The 16572-nt window shown below is 41.8% G+C and overlaps 1 protein-coding gene across 2 annotated transcripts in view; it reads left to right on the forward strand.

The window, feature by feature from the left end:
- The window catches only part of SORCS3 (sortilin related VPS10 domain containing receptor 3), a 567293-nt gene that overhangs the window by 508446 nt on the left and 42275 nt on the right, over positions 1-16572 (forward strand). For both annotated transcript variants that reach the window (XM_004580224.4, XM_058671671.1), the window contains 2 exons: positions 11064-11181; positions 12182-12315. In XM_004580224.4, coding sequence (XP_004580281.3) covers positions 11064-11181; positions 12182-12315 — 252 coding nt within the window. The remainder of the gene's footprint in view (positions 1-11063; positions 11182-12181; positions 12316-16572) is intronic.

A 16572-nucleotide genomic window follows, 5' to 3' on the forward strand; every position in this document is an offset into this window, starting at 1 on the left:
TTGGCCTGTCCCAGCCCTTTGAACAGTAAGGCAGTGGATGGAAAGCATTTTTCTTCCTCTCCCTCTCTCACATTGTCATCACTCCTTCAGGTGAATAGAAATAAATTTTGAAAATTATCTGCCATTTATTAATAGAGGAAGTAAGTACTAAGTTAATTACCATTGAATACAATACTACTGTCTTAAAAATATTAATTTCTTAAACTCAGATCACTGTAATTATAACACCTATTTTATTCTCAGAACTCTGCTAGATACTGTTGTTATCAAGATTTTGCAATGAGGAAACAAACATGGGCTATCTGAGAAACTCTCCCCAGCTCAGGGGTGGCTTCGCCTGTTTGTGCTGAGCCACTTCCCTCTGCTTCCTCTGCAAACACGTGACAAGCAAATCAGTTATTTGTAAGGCGCAGTCTGTGTGAGTTGCAAGCTTTCAGAAGTTTGAAATCTGGAAAAGAGGATATACTTATATTTGTGTATTTGAAGAATTTTGATACCCATTAGAAGTACTAAGGATCATACCCGACACCCAGATTAAGTGCTGTAACAATTCAGAGGAGACATTGTTCTTTGTAGGAAGGAAAGAGAAAGTCATGGAGGACATAATAGAAAATCTATCATTGGGATAAAACTAGATAGAACCATCCACAAAGGATCTGGACGACCACCAGATGGTCGTGATTTTATTTCTCAAAAACGACACAGAAGTAGAAAATTTTTAACCACAGAGAAATATTTTGATACACATCTTTTAGAAATCAATTGACTAATTATAAAATTAATATAACTATGGGTATGAATCAAATTATTGGAATGCTTGATTTAGAAGACCTGTACAGAATCACCCACTCAGCAAAAGGGGAATACATAGTCTTTGCATGCAAACATTTGATACTTTTTTATGTTCATCATACACTGGGTCACATCAAAAATCTACAGCTCTTTCAAAAAGCTGATACATTGAAATCATATTCTGTCTTTTAAATTTAAATAAGAAATTTAAAATAGAATGAAAGTAAAGAGAAAGCATCATGTGTTTGGAAATAATGTCCTGAGTTCTTTAGGAGTAGTTCTTTATCCTGGAAACAGAAATCACACCACGATGAAATATTTAGACTTGCAAGCTTTCCTCCTCTTCTTCCCTGCCATGCACAGGGCACTTCTGTGAGCTGACACTTGGAGAATGATCATGAGTTGGGTAAGACAAGGTATGTGGGAAGCCGACTCATGTAAAGAAAAAGCAGACGCAAGGAAGTCAAGCTTCTGTGAGCAGATAAGCCTGCGACTCAATTCTAGCACAAGAGAATCAGACTGAAGGCACTTGACCGTCGGTGTGTAGGAGTATAGATTCAAAGTTCTTAGCATCACAGACTGGAGCACGGGAGAGTTCAGGAGAAAGAAAAAACTACCTTCAACATCTTTTTTAATAGAATGTAAATTTTAATGAATATGTTTTATTTTAGATGTAGAATTAGAACTAAAAAGAGACACAATTCATCTGTATGTTTACAAGTCAAGTAGCTGGAATTTCCAAAAACTAGTTACATTACAGTGTTCATATGAATTTGTGAGAAAATGATTGCTAAATGAGTCTTATTTTTCTATATATTCTTATACATTTTTACAGTCTTTTACTGATTTTTTTTTCCTTTTTAAAAATGTTTTTAATATTTTTCATGATATAGTTTTGTAGGTGTAGCCTTTCATCTCCCCTCTCGCTCCTCTTATTTCCCTCCCACCATTCCCCTCCCGTGTTATTATTGCAGCAGCGTAGGGAGTTTGGAATTGCAGAATGAGTAAGGTTGGTAGCCAGTGGTATTATCAGAGTTTGGAAGCTGGATTCAAATGCCATGGTCGAGTGAGAGATTTTGCAGACACGCAGTGAAAAGGGTTGGGAGACAGAGGAGAGAGAAGGCCAAACGGAAGACTGGATTTCTGCTGATTAAGCATTTCCTGGCCAGATGCGGTGAAGTTCATTCTCAGAAATAACAGAAGAAAGTTAGGCTGGAGATAACAGAGTCAGCTTTGGCTTTGCTCTTTTTTGAAGATTTTGTTTGGACAAAGTTAAAAACAGGAGTTGGTGTTTGAAGATCAAGTGCTGAAGTCAGCAGTGAAGGGAAAGGAGAAGCGTCCTGGTCGCAAATGAGTGGCCACACTTCATGCTATGTGAGTTCAGTTAGGTTCCCTCAGAAGTCAGTCTTCAGTGAGTTCTGTCTATTCCAACTCCCAAGAGTCTGCTTCTTGTTCTCTTATGACATTGCCAGTGGCTTCTTAGCAACCCATCCATAGCTTTTTTCTCTTGGAAAAAAGTGTGGCGAACCACTCTGCTCTTGCAACCCCTCTCGGCTTTGATCAGTGTAAAAAATTGGATGTAATTGGAGACTGGAAAAAGAATCAGATGACTTTGCGGGGAGAGTCAGGTGACCCAGAGCTGCTCTCCAGTAAAGAGGTAATCTTTACAGCACCAGTTTCTCTAATTACATTTAGTATGGCATTGTTTCCGCCTAAATTACAGCAATTAGATGTCGAGATCCCATTTGAAATCATTTAATTAATGAGGAGCTAACCCACTCAGTGTACAGAATTCTAATGAAGCCTTTTATTTTTGAGAACCATCTCCCTCCCTGAAATTAATCACTCCCCTTGCAAAAAGACTTCCGCAATTCAGGAGGGTGGATTAGAAAAGAGGTGTTATTTAGGGTCGCAGGCAATTAGGCTGGTTTGTAGGAATCCTAGCACAGACCCAGGGGACAAGGAGCAGGGTAATCCCTGCCACTTCTGTCATAAAGTTGTATTTAGTTTTCTAAATTCTGAAAGTACTCAATTCAGTTATGTTCTTTTGTCTGAAACTAAGGGTATTTGAAGCCACTACCCTAATTTGGGAAGACTTAAATGATTGCTAGATTAATTCTGTCTCTTTATCAACCTAGATTTTTATTAAGCATCTGTTATATGAAAAAGGGCTAGTAGAGACAAAGATGAATAACTATAATAGATACATATTTCACACACAGTGTTACCTGAAGACAGATAGGTTTTATCTCTACAGGCAGACATGGGGATTGAAAGAAAATAAACTTTTGAAAAATTGTCTTGAAGGGGCCACATTCCATCTAGACTATTTTTGTGTTCCGTTCTTTAATGCATCTATGAATAAAGGCCACCATCTTTTACATGGAACTCAAAGCCTTAAGAAATGAGGTTGTTTTCAGTCAAGGCCACAGCAGCCAGGGACCAGGCAAAGCCAAATCTGTTTCCTTGCTTGGTGCTTCTGCTACCAGGCCCAGACCATGGGAATGTGGACCAAACCCCTAGGAGTACAGGATGTCATGTGGGAGAGCAGTTTCCTTAGTTGCATCAACATTCAACACTAGAAGATTTTTTTTAAGATAAAATACCTTTTTGGTTTGTAGAACCCAAGTAGAAGACAAATATCAAGTAAAGGCAAAAACTTTCTGAAAAAAAAAAGAAAATCCATGTGACAAAGTAAAAGAAAAAGTGAAGTAATAAATTAGAATTGATTTGTCCCCCCAAGAGCTCATTTAGTGAGAAATGGTTTAGAGAATACATTCATTTTGTTTCTGTGGTTGGGAGCAACTTCCTCAGTTAAACAAAGGGTGGGCTGCCCGTTTCCATGAAGCCATTTCCGTATGGAAGAGGTGTCCCGTGTCTCCAAGCTCAATAGCAAGATAGCCAAACAAAGTAATGGATAAATACAGAGACAGCACTGCATGGGGAGGGGATATATACATGCTGATGAAGGAGTTTTGAGCTAGCATGTTGAAAGCCTTTGATGAAAAGGTGATTGGAGAGTCTATGAGGGTTACTGTAATGAGGATGGTGATGATGATGATGGTACTGAATAACTCTCACATGGGGTGTTTTAATCACTTTGGTAAAAATATACTTAAGAAAGGGGAGAAAAACAAGAGAGTTGGCAACAGAATTTGGTCATGCTTGGAATTAGATTCTCTTTGCCAAAGAATTGAAAATAAAATCCCTATCTTTTAGTTTCCCATTTCTTTATCTTGTCCCCTAGAATCAGTTAGCTATTCTTTATCAAACAGCCTCGGTTGTTAATATTCAGCTCTTACTGGGATACGAAGGATGAGGGTTATTCCAAGACCTAAGGAACTTTCTAATTGGTTGACACAAATTCAGTGACAGGTATAAGAAACTGGGAAAAATCTAAGTACAGCAGTGTTTGTCAAAGTGAGTTCCCAGGGGACAACAGTGATAGCTCCTGTAGCTGGGTTCCTGCCACTCATGTAGGAGACCCGAACTGAGTTCTGAACTCCTGGCTCAGGCCTGATCTTTGAGGGCGTTTCAGGAGTAAACCAAATTTCCAGATTTCTCTATGAACATCTCTCTGCTTCTCAGGTAAATATATAAATACATTTTTCCAAATATAAATGCTTAGGCATCACACATGTACCGATCAGAAACTGTGGAGGTGGGACAAGCTATGCGAAACAAGCCCTCCAGGTGACTCTAAAGCACATTGGGAGAGGTTTGATAAAAGCACCATTTCAACTTTTGCAGAAAGAATGCTCCAGTGTTGCAAAGAATCCTTGTTTTCTCAAAGAAGCAGAAGGGGATGTGCTGCTGTGGATGTCATATTCAGAGATGTTCTAGGCCTTTCATTCCTGCCCCTCACCTCATCTCCCAGACTTTCATCTGCGATTTCTTGCCCCCCTCCCCAACCCCTGGAAAAGGTACCACAAATATGAGCAGTAAGCTGCGCCTACTTTGTGGGCAACAGGCTCTTCCTTCTAGAAAATGTTTTCTGAAAATGTGCAGATTTTTTAAAATTAAGTCTTATTTTGATAATGTCTATATAGATGATTAGGATGGGAGGAGTCAAGAATTAGAGGAAAGTGGGTGAAACCATAATTTCCATAGTTTCTTTTCCTTCTTCCTGTATTTGGGGAAAGGAGGAGATAAGAGCAGAAGCCACACTTAGCCTCCCAGCAACCTCAGTACCCGGGGATGGGGAAGGCCACCCAGCATCATCTCAGGGTCCTCAATGTGGAGTTTGTTCTGAGGGTTCTGCCCAGGTGGTTTCAGCAGTTCGGACATGCTGTTCATCTCTCAGATCCAAGGATGAGGACATCCTTCTAAGGTCCCTTGGCTGACTTAGTCCACCTTTGAGCCTCTGCTCACCTAGAATTTTGCTGTCAAGCTTCGCTGGGGTAATTAAGCAATTTGTTCTGCCCTCCTTCTTCTGCTATGGTACTAGATGTCCTCCACAGGCTCCAATGGGCTGCCAAATCTGGGGACTTGATACTAATTGTTATTAGACAGAATTAATCTGGGATTTCTGTTTTCCCAATTTAGGATCACGTGAAGCTTTTTGGTGTTGCTTGCTTTATAGGAACGGATGGATATGCTCTCTGTTGGTGGACACCCTGATTTCTCTGTTGGGACCTTACTTCCCCAGTTCTTCTTGAGAATTTTAGCAAATACCCCAAGGGGATTTGAAAAGAGAAGGAAGCCACTTGACTGTGAATGATTCTTTATCTCCTCTTTATTTTTCTCTCTGTGCTGTTTCTTCTGCTTCCATAGCTCCCGTTGGAAGAACAATGTCTCAGTATGATATTGAGCAGCATTACAGAAGTCAGATGTAAACACTAGATACATCATGTGTCTGAATCATGAATGTTAAGGGACCAACAAAGAACTTTGGCCTTTAGAGAACTGAAAATGGATGTAAATATGGGGAGAACATTAATGCCTAAAAATTAGCAAGGGGTTTCAGTTCACAGACCTTTGTTGGAGTCCATTGAGGAACTGAACAAAGCTCATAATCCTAGCAGCATGTGAATGATTAAAATTTAGTGTGTTACATGTGAAAGTCGACTAGCTCATTCCTGAGTGAAAATATTGGTGTATCAATTTTCTAGTTCAGGAAAATCCTTGGGAAACACAAGATAAGAAAATCTGTAATGTAAACCAAAGAAATGTAAGTAAAAGAGGTGCATCTGCCAGTGTTGCAAAACAGAATATGATGGAATCCACGTGTATTGACCAGGAACCTACTCTTCTGTTCAGTCTAACATGACACAAAACAAAATATTCAGAAGCAAATATCTCAAAGCGTTGGGAAGACCAACAGCCAAGATAACCCTTAGAGACATAGAGGTCAATGAGGCTGCGCACCTGAAATGATGCTTGCTGCCTGTTCAGTATCAGTCCTGGGAAATGATGGCTTCTCAGCCTGAAGTTCTGTGCTTCTAACTCTTGAACATTTCTTGCTTCTCTACCACGATCTGTGAGAAAGTTATCTTGTACTTTGCAAACTTTTATGTTTTGTTCTGTTTTTACAGTCAAGAAGACACTCCAACTGTTCCCTTCCTAGTGCTCCCTAAATCATGTCCCGATGAACGGTCATAGCTCTTGTACTGTTCCTTGGGTAGATGAAAAGTGCTGTTGTCATCCATGGTGGTTTCTGTAACTACTGCAACAAACTAGGTGACTTAAAAGAACGTTTACTTGCTTACCGCTTTGGAGGCCACAGACCAAAATAAATGGTCTCATAGGGCTGTGCGCCCTCTGTGTCTCAGGAGGGGATTTGCTGCTTTCTGGGGGGAGTCTGTTGCTTTCATCTTCCATAACTGCCAAGTATTCTTCAGTGTGTGGCTGTATCTTTCTAACTTTGCCTGTCTTCACTTGATCTTCTCATCAAGACACACCTCACTCTGTGCGACTTGGAAGGATACTTATAATTGGCTTTAGGACTCAGCCTGTTAAGCCAGAATGATCTCACCTTGAGATGGTTATTTGCATCTGCAAAATCCCTTCCCACAAATATAGTCGCCTTCATGGTTCCAGGGAATAGGGTGTATTCATGTCTTACTGTAGGCCACCATTCCACCTGGTGTGCCATCTGAGTCACTTTTTTTAATGGTTCAAAAATTTTGGTAATTGGGAACCTTTTCATGAATTCTTTAGATATGAAAATACATGCTCCAATGAGCATGTTTTTGTTTAAAATTGCATGGACTCCATAATCTACCACCACATCAAAGCCTACCCTGTACTATTAGATTGAAAAACGTAGTCCCTAACTTTCTTGGATGGTAACATCCATAACTAGCCACCACTTTGTGATCTGGATGATGTAAAATAGACCAAGATAGGACCATGTCTGATAGCCTAGTGGCTAATGTCCTCAACTTTCATGCACCAGGTTTCCATATGGGCATCACTTCCTATCCCAGATGCTCCACTTCCCATCCAGCTCCGTGCTTGCACCCTGGGAAAGCAGTCGAGAACAGTCCAAAATCTTGGAACCCTGATCCCTTGTTGGAGACCTGGTAGTGTCTCCTGACTTTGGATCAGCTCAGCTCCAGCCATCACAACCACTTAGGGGAGTGAATCAGTGGATGGAAGATCTTTCTCTCTGTGTCTCCTCACCATCAACCTGACTTTAAAAAAAAAGATTAAAAAAATCTTAAAAAAATAGATCAGGGTAGTGCCTCCTTGGTTCTAGACAATGTGTACAATCCTGATCATGTATTTAAAGACCATCTTAAATATTTAAAATTTTCGTGAAGTGTTTACTTATATTGTTCATATTATATAGACACTTTTAAAAAATATTTATTTTATTTTTATTTGAAAGGCAGAATCATGCAGAGGAAAGGAAAGACAGAGAGAACTCTTCTGTGTGTTGGTTCACTCCCTAAATGACCAAAACAGCCAGAACTGACCCATCCAAAGCTGGGAACCAGGAACTTCTTTCAGGTCTCCTCCTTTGGTGCAGGGTCCAAGGACCTGAGCCATCCTCCTCTGCCCCCCAAGGTGATAAACGAGGAATTACATCAGAAATAGAACAGCCAGAACGAGGCCTGGCACCCATGTGGGCTGCCGGCACTACAGGTGAAAGCTTATCCTACTGCACCACAGCACCAGTCTCCTATCTGATACTCTTAAACTGCTCTTATTATTTTTTTTAATTTATTTTATTTTATTGTATAGTTGTTGACAATCTTTACATAGTTAATTATGGTTATTATTAATCATGAGTCTCTTCCATTTATCCAATGCTTACATAGTCACCAGAGGAAGGATTTGACCTTTCTTCATGTTACATTATACTTTATTAAAGTCGGCCTACCTCTTTAGCCTGCCAGACTTTATCAGGTCCTGATTCTGCCTTCAAGCATGTTGACAGTTTTTACCAACTTTGTGTCATCAAAAATTTCAATTTCCATTGATGACACTTATTTTCACATTTCTAAGTAATTAGTTAAAAAATCGTTTTAGAAAAGAACAGGAAAGGGCCCAGCACAGTAGCCTTGTGTCTAAAGTCCACACCTTATGCGCACCAGGACCGCCTATGGGTGCCAGTTTCAATCCAGGTAGCCCCGCTTCCCATCCAGCTCCCTGCTTGTGCCTAGGAAGGTAGTTGAGGATGGTCCAAAGCCTTGGCATCCTACACCGCATGGGAGACTTGAAAGAGCTCCTGGCTTTGGATTGGCTCAGCTCCAGGTGCTGTCGCCACTTGGGGAGTGAATCAACAGATGGAAGATCTTCCTCTCTGCAGATCTGACTGTGCAATAAAAATAAATAAATGTGTTTTTAAAAAGCAGACCAAAAAATTGATGCTAATTATCTCACCTCCCTTGCAGTTAATGTTCATAATTTAATTAGGCACCATGCAGCCACATGATTCTGTAATCACCTGGCCTGTCAGATGTGTTTCTTCCTTTCGGGTAATCCGTGCACCTCACATTTCTCTCTTCTGGCTGCCTAATATTCATTTCATGGAGAAGAATGAGAGTAATGCAACATGATATAGTATGTGACCCATGAGATAACTAAATCATTGATAATAAGCAGAAATAGTGGCTTGTATATCACTAACATCCTCCTCCTTGGAGAACTGCCCCAGTCGTGGCGTCCTGAGTGGCAATATTACAGGGGACTTTGATAAGTTGAATGGAGAGGGAAGAAGACCGTCTTCCCCCACTGTTTTGTTTTGCTTCCTATGCTCTTATCAGTTTACCTCCCTTTGGGCAGGTGGAAATTTATGATAAGAGGTGGCTGGTTCATTAAGGATTTAAAATGGACTTTGGGCCACTGTACGAAATGAATTCAGAATTGCACTGGGCATCCATGTATTGGATTTGGAAATTACTGGGCTCAGCAAGATTGCAAGAGAATAGAAGGAAGTTGGCCCAGTGGAGTGGGGACAGTTTAGTCCACTCTTCTCCATGGAGTCTCTCCCATACATAGAGTCTGCTCAACTCAGGACTTCAGTGCTGGACCAAGATTCATGTGAAGATGCAGTTCATTTCCTAAAGAAGACACCCTCAACATTTGTTCAGTAGTCTTTTAGAAGGCTCTACAAAGTTGTATTTTACCTAACAGCATATTCCACATTGTTTCTTAAGGAATTCTTTAAGTTGTATGATCTGTTAAAACAATCTTGTTTATTTACCATTGCACAAGTTTTGTCAGTCTCCTTTCCAGCCCCTCATAGTCCTCCTCTGTTTCGAAAGGCACAAGGAAGTGTCCCGTGAAGAAAGCAGTTGTTTTCAGTGTCACTGTAAAATACGCAGACTCAGGCCGAGGGGCATCCGGGGTTGGTAGTGTGATTTAAATCTTGCTATCATGAAGCCATCCAATTCCTTGCAAGACTCCAGTTGCTTTAAGCTGCATGGTCAGTCCCCCTTTCACATCAGTGTGATAAATGTCCTGTGTCGTAATTGCAAGACCTGCTGCTGCCTGAGTGGAGTATGGATGATCAGTGGGATTTTTTAGTATTTTTCTAGAAGGAATGGATCATTCATATTTATAGGGCTATCAATTGCTGGGCTTTGAAAAGGTCAGCATTGATTATCTAAGTCATGCACATGGTGTGCTTCTAGAGTACACAGAAGTATGACTTTCCTTTATGAAACTTCTGTGCTTTTTTTTCAAGAAAGCAGAGAAAAGGTTGGGTATTCTTATGAATTAAGTAGTGGGAATTGCAAAGAAAACACATTTAGATTCCGTCAGAATTGGCAGACTCATAGACCAGCTGACCCACCTTCTCCCTCCCAACACACACGTATACAATCTGCTTTATGGATGAGGACATGAAGTCTGTGTCAGGATACAGATAGAACACCAGTGTTGGCATTAAGGAGACATAGGGAGGCTGTGTGTCCAACTATTAACACAGGTTTTATTAGGGTGGCAGATTTTCTCTGTTGAGTGATTTCTTTTTCTGGGCTTTGTGTATTTTAAATATTTTCTGTAAAAAATGTGTGTGAAGATATTTCAGGTAATCACATTTGGAATGCAACTGATTAGTCTATAATGCAATTAATTGGCTAGAGTTTGGGCAGGGGTGATATTTGGCCTATGTGGGCAACATGCCCGCATCATATATTGGGGTACCTAATTTTAAATCTTGCCTCTAGTTCCTGACTCCACTGCTTGCAAATGCAGACCTGGGAAAGACGGAGTAATAGGTGAAGCAGTTGAGTCCCTGCTCCTACCTACATGGGAAGCTTCGATGGAGTTCTGGCACCTGTCTTTGTCTGTGGTCAGGTGCTGTTGAGGACATTCATTAGGAAGTGAAGCATTAAATCTCTCTCTCTCTCTCTCTCTCTCTCTGTCTTTTCTATTTCATTGCCTTTCACACAACCAAGAAAAATGCAGGGTTTTTTGGTTTAAATTTTTGAAAGTTCATACCAGTTAGGGATCTTCAAAGAATCCATAAAAATTGCATAGTATGAAAAAAAAAAAAACTAGTGATGGATGCTTGCAATAAAATAAACCTAGTCTTTAAATGTTATGTTCCATGAACTTTTTGGAATACCATCTGAAATTTTACAGTGTTAAAAAAATGGTTGATTTAAAGCAAACTGTGTCCTGCCATTTACCTGGAGTGGCATGAACAACAGACTTTCTCCTTCATGGCCTTCAAGGCGCTCTTATGTGGAAGACCAGGTGAAATCCAGACCACACTGAAATCCTCATCTCCTCCTCTCCCACCGTGTTTGAATATGGGTGACTGACTCTGGGGTCTTCTCCACTTTGCTTTCCCACCCCCTTGCCTAATCACTTAGGGTTTTTGGCCACTTCAGTCTCCGCTCTGAATGGCAGTTGGTAAAAGTGGACTACAAATCTATCTTCAGCCGTCGCTGCACCAAGGAGGACTATCAGACCTGGCACCTGCTCAATCAGGTACAGTCCAGAGTGGAGAAGGGCTGCTTTCAGAGAAAGGGAAATATTCAAAGCCTAATTTATTCTCCTCGAGATCTTCCTGCCTCAGGGAGAGGAAGATGGTGGGCCATGTAGATTTGGATTTGGAATGAAGGTCTTGACACACCCAGGTCCAGCAGGTGATATTCTGAGACCATTTTGCACCCTGAGATCCTATAGACTCATTGAGGTTAACGACATGCCTGGGATAGAGTTGATGCCAATACTTTGGGCATTTAACTCTGTCCATGCTACATGAACATCAGGTAGCTAGGATCCTCTTCGATGATATGTGCATCTTAACCTTCCTGTGTGAAAGTTAGAGTGTAACTCAGGCCAATGTGCAATAAGGACCCCAGGGCCTCAGGAATATGACTGACAATAAAGAAGGAAGGGATGGATTGGGTCTCGCAATGACAAATAGCTATTGCTTTGAAACCTAGGAAACCTCCTGCACTCTTCAACTCCGTTGGGTCCTTATGACTTGCATGCATTTTCCTCCTATTTTTGTCCTTGAGTGGGGATTCGGAGGAGTTGAACATGAGTCTTTGCCAAAGGGGAGGAACTTTGTGGCTGAAATTCAGTTTTAACTCTGAAGATGAGGTAAAAACCATTACAGTACTGGGCTTATTTCTGTAAGAGTTGCAGCTGGAGCCACTCAGGCAATTTCCTGGTAATCTGGAGAAAGGTGGAGCCTTTGCATTTTCTGTGAAGGAGAAGAAACAAGAATATCTGGACATCAGTGGCCTGGCAGGGTAGAGGATGACAGCGGGCCAGTCTCCCTCATGTCCCTTTCATGTGGTAGTAAAAGCTGAATGCCTTTATTCTCAAATCCCCCGGTTGTTTCTGGGAGTGAGATCGCCATAGAGACTGACTACAAGAGGGTTGGAAGGCTAATGCACCCTGCCGAGAAAGCAGCTCCCAGAATCTCTTTTGTGTTTTTTTTTTCTTCCTCACTCACTATGGAATTTTTCTCTTAAAGGGAGAGCCCTGTGTTATGGGAGAGAGGAAAATATTCAAGAAACGCAAGCCAGGAGCTCAGTGTGCCTTGGGCCGGGAGAGCTCGGGGTCTGTGGTCTCAGAACCCTGCGTCTGTGCCGACTGGGACTTCGAGTGGTGAGTCCTTAAGCATTTCCTCGTCAGTTCTGACCAAATGTGGACCTGTTGATGGTGGGGAGGCTGGTAAGGGCAGAGGAGGAAGGCAGGACCCAGAGGTGGGAGGTATGTGTGCTGTCCCAGGAGGGCCCCAGCCCTCCGGGTTATAGGCCAGGCAGGTGTCTGTATTGCTAGAAGGAGGACAGGTTGAGGAAACGCTTCACAGGAGGACCTCTACCCTGTCACGACAGCATTTCCAAGAGGGCTTCTGTTTGTCTTCAGGAAGAGTTTGTGTTGGACACTGGCAGAACGGAGAGTTTCTGCCCTAGCAGTAACTTCCAGAAGGCTGCACTCAAGTGGGGCTTCCATGTGAACCCTGTTACCATTGTTTCCTTTAAAACTTCCCCCTCCAACATTTCAAAGACAACTTGAAATCTCAACTAGAGACGTTAACTCCCCACTTTCCAAATAATTATTTCCTATAAGATCTATTTATTTGAGAGGCAGTGAGAAAGAGAGAGAGATCTTTCATCTGCTGGTTCATTCCCCAAATGGCTGCAATGGCCAGGACTGGGCCAAGCTGAAGCCAGGAGCCAGAAACTCTACCCAGGTCTCCCACATGGGTGGCAGGAGTCCAGGCACTTGGGCATCTTCTGCTGCCTTCTCAGGCTCATTGGTAGGAGGCTGGATGGAAAGCAAAGCAGCCGAACTGGAGCCAGCACTGATGTATGAGAGGCTGGCAGAACCCTAACCTCAGCCTCCACATTTCCAATATTTATTCCCTTTTTCCAGTGAATTGAAACATGTGTGTCCATCCAATAGCATGCAGTGATATGTGTGTAGAAGTTTTAGAGTTTTCTCATTGTTGAATTCCTAGGGTCTAGCCCACTGTAGACATTTGATAAATAGTTCCAAAGCATTTCTGAATTTTATTCCTCTTAGGAAGGTCAAAAGCCTTCTGAATTCTGGGAATGGATACATGTCACTTTGATCCCAGTTGGCTCGGTTCTTACTCTGTGTATCTGTCAAGAACTCAGGTTCAATTTGATTATTTCCATAGTACGTCCCAGGTTAAAAGACAAAGCATGAGCCATAAGCATGGGAGGGGCTGGGCACGTGCAGACTTGTGTGGGCTTGTGTGGTGTTGAATAGCAGAGGTAAATTCAGACAGAAACACGGCAGCTACCCCTGAGCTGTGGCCTGACTCCTTCCACCTGCGTTTCATGCAGCTCATTTCTTGTACTTGATTTGCTCTGGAAACCGTCTCTGGTTTCTCACTCTGTACTAGTGATATAATTTGTTCTGATAACAGCAAACTGGCTGAGGCAGGTCACAACCATGAGCCAGGAGTTTCATTCAAGTGTCCCACATGGCTGGCAGGAACCCAAGCACTTTAGCTATCTCCATGACTTTACCCAGGCAAAAAGGAAGTAGAGCAGTCAGGACTTGAACCACCACCCACATATGATGGTCATGTCAAAGACAGTGACTTCGCCCAGTGCTCAAAAATGCCAGCTCCTTTCTGCACTTGAGAACACATTTCAATTATTAACCACAACCCAACAAAACAGTCATACAATATGCACAGCAGGCCACTCAGAATTACGGCTTGTGACATTTCTATGTCAACCTGAATATTCATAATATGAATGCCAGCCTTCGTGCGTTCTTCTGCAGTGTGATTGCATCAGGGCACACACCTCTTGAACATGCCACGCCCCATAATTCTCGTGTCCCTCACCCAAAGTCAAGAGGCCTCACAAGTGAGGAGGAGTAAAAAATGTACTGTAAATATTTTTTCTTCACTAATTCCATTAGCATACACTGATCAGGACAAAATTTTTGTGCTCTCAAAGGGTCCTAGGGAGGAATGCATGAATTAATAAATGAATGAACAGACATCATTAATATGCATAAGGAATTTATCCTAGTGGTATACAGAACAGACAGATAGCATATGGTAGCTGTTACTGCTGCTGTTGCGATTGTTAATCTTTTACCCAAGGGTTAGGTGGGATACAAGATTAGGTTAGGTCCCTATCATGTTTTTAGCAAGCTTACAATCCCAATAAGCAATGTCTTCAAGTAGCACCTTTGGATGTTATCCATTTACTTCATAATGTTGGCATTGCTTAACCTATTTCTAAACCCTTCTTTGGGAACTGTTACTAGAGTTACTCTGTAAAGGTAGGATAGGAAGGCCTTGCAAACACCTTATTGTTCTCACACTTGCACTGTTAGAGGTGCCACCTGTGATGTTGAAATCATTACTGTTCCATTTTAATGAGAAGAAAATGAACCATTTAGATCCAAACTACTTGACCAAGATTATAAAACAGAGAGGGGTTGGGCTCAAATGTAGGTCTAACCTCTTTCCTTGCTCTATCTTGTATCTTGCCATGTCTCAGAAATCAAGCAAGATTTTATGATTTTAGATTCACTGTACATTTCCAAAAATAGTCTCCAAATTTAGATGATCCTAAAATTAAAACCCAACCCCAGATGACCTAGGTTTACTGTTTATAATGAAATTTAATATGGAATGTTTTATGAAATGTGAAATAATATCAAATGAAGTCGTTCTGCCCCTTGTACTGGAATTGCAGTAGTGGTCTGATCACTAAAGTTTTGTGGACTTTTTGTTGATTTGTGAATACTGAATTTCGATAGCCAGTCACACTTCATATTAAAAAGCAGGTAGACTCCTCGCTTGAGTGTGAAGTAGAGTAACACGGAGACAAAGCTAGATGCATATGATCATAACCCAAGAGCCGCAACAATTAAAGGCAGAGAGGGAGAGGCAGAGAGAGAACTTTTCCATTCATTGCTTCTCTCCCCATATGGCTGCCGCGACCAGAGCTGGGCTGGTTCGAACAGCTAAGAATCAGAAGCTTTTCCAGATCTTGCACGTTAGTTCAGGTGCCCAAGGACTTGAATCATGCTCATAACTGCATTCAGGAGTAGTGACCCAGGGAGCTGGATCAGGAGTAGGGCAGCCTGGGCATGAACCAGTGCTCATGGGGATGGCAGTGCCTAAGGCAGAGATCCAGTCTACTGTTTCACCCTGCTGGCCCCTCTTCACTACTTCTAAGTATGAACGAAGCAATTGTTGATTTCTGAAATTTCTAGGCTATTTGCCGTGGTTTTGCAGGACAACTTGAGAAATGTTCTTTGTTTTGAAGTCAGCTTCCAGGAACATAGCTATTATTTGAGAAATACAAATATCCAACAGATTGATGTTGTCTTCTAATGCTCCAGGTAGAAGTCAGTATGTAGCAAGTTTCATAGCTTTGTCCCCTTCCCAGTGGTCTTCCCTACCAGGAGGCACTATTACCAAGGAATCGAGAGTGCCAGCTTAGTCAGTGCAAGCAGTTATCACGCACATTCTACTTAATAGTTTCCCTAAGCCACATCAGAGTGTGCTCATTTGATTGGTCCAGGCCAAGTTTATGTCTCAGAGACAGCGGGGAGAAGGTATAACCTAGTTTAATCTGTTTGAGCTGGAGGAAATGGCAAGAGGGAATACCTCCTCTTTGGTGGAGGAATTGAGAAGTGTAACCTGACTTTTCAAAGGAAGGGTATTTTCCACCCATCTCTCTCCAACACTTGAAAAAATCGAGCTTTTACAGATTCCCAGAAGCTTTTACTGGTAGAATGCATTTGGCTTTCTCTACTTTTCGCTGGAGTATCAGTCGTAAGTATGAATTTTGCATAAATATTGATGTTTCCACTTAAGAGCTTCATAAATCCCCCAGCCCCAAGCTTACAGTAGAGAGAGACCTGTGTAGTAACTGCTATCCTGGCCCTGGTGAGGAGGCCAGGGATGGATTCTTGCGGCAATCTGATGTTGTCAGAGACGAGCAGATTGTCAAAAACAGGGACCACAAGATGTGGAGTCACATGAGGGCTTCTGGAAGGGGTCACCTTCTGGGAGACCTAAATGCTTTTATAACTGAGAAAGCAGGTCAGGACAGAAGTTAAACTCTTACCCATCCAACCGCTGTTCACTCAGGTATGACTTCTGCTGGGAACCTGCTATATACCAGAAAATACACTAAGCCTAAAGGAGATTATCTTGCCTTCTTGATAACTGCCTGAAGGACGGTCATTTATTAGAAGCATTTTATAGATGAATAAAAGGAGATGATATGTCATCCATTTAAGATGATAATAATTTGAGACTGGAGTCCTTAGACCTTAGCTCTTAGTTCTTACCAACCATGTCCGACATGGTGCAAGAACCTTTGAACAAATTCATCTATGACGTAGAAGACAGGA

Source organism: Ochotona princeps, chromosome 13 (genome assembly GCF_030435755.1).
Source record: "Ochotona princeps isolate mOchPri1 chromosome 13, mOchPri1.hap1, whole genome shotgun sequence".
NCBI classification, from domain to species: domain Eukaryota; kingdom Metazoa; phylum Chordata; class Mammalia; order Lagomorpha; family Ochotonidae; genus Ochotona; species Ochotona princeps.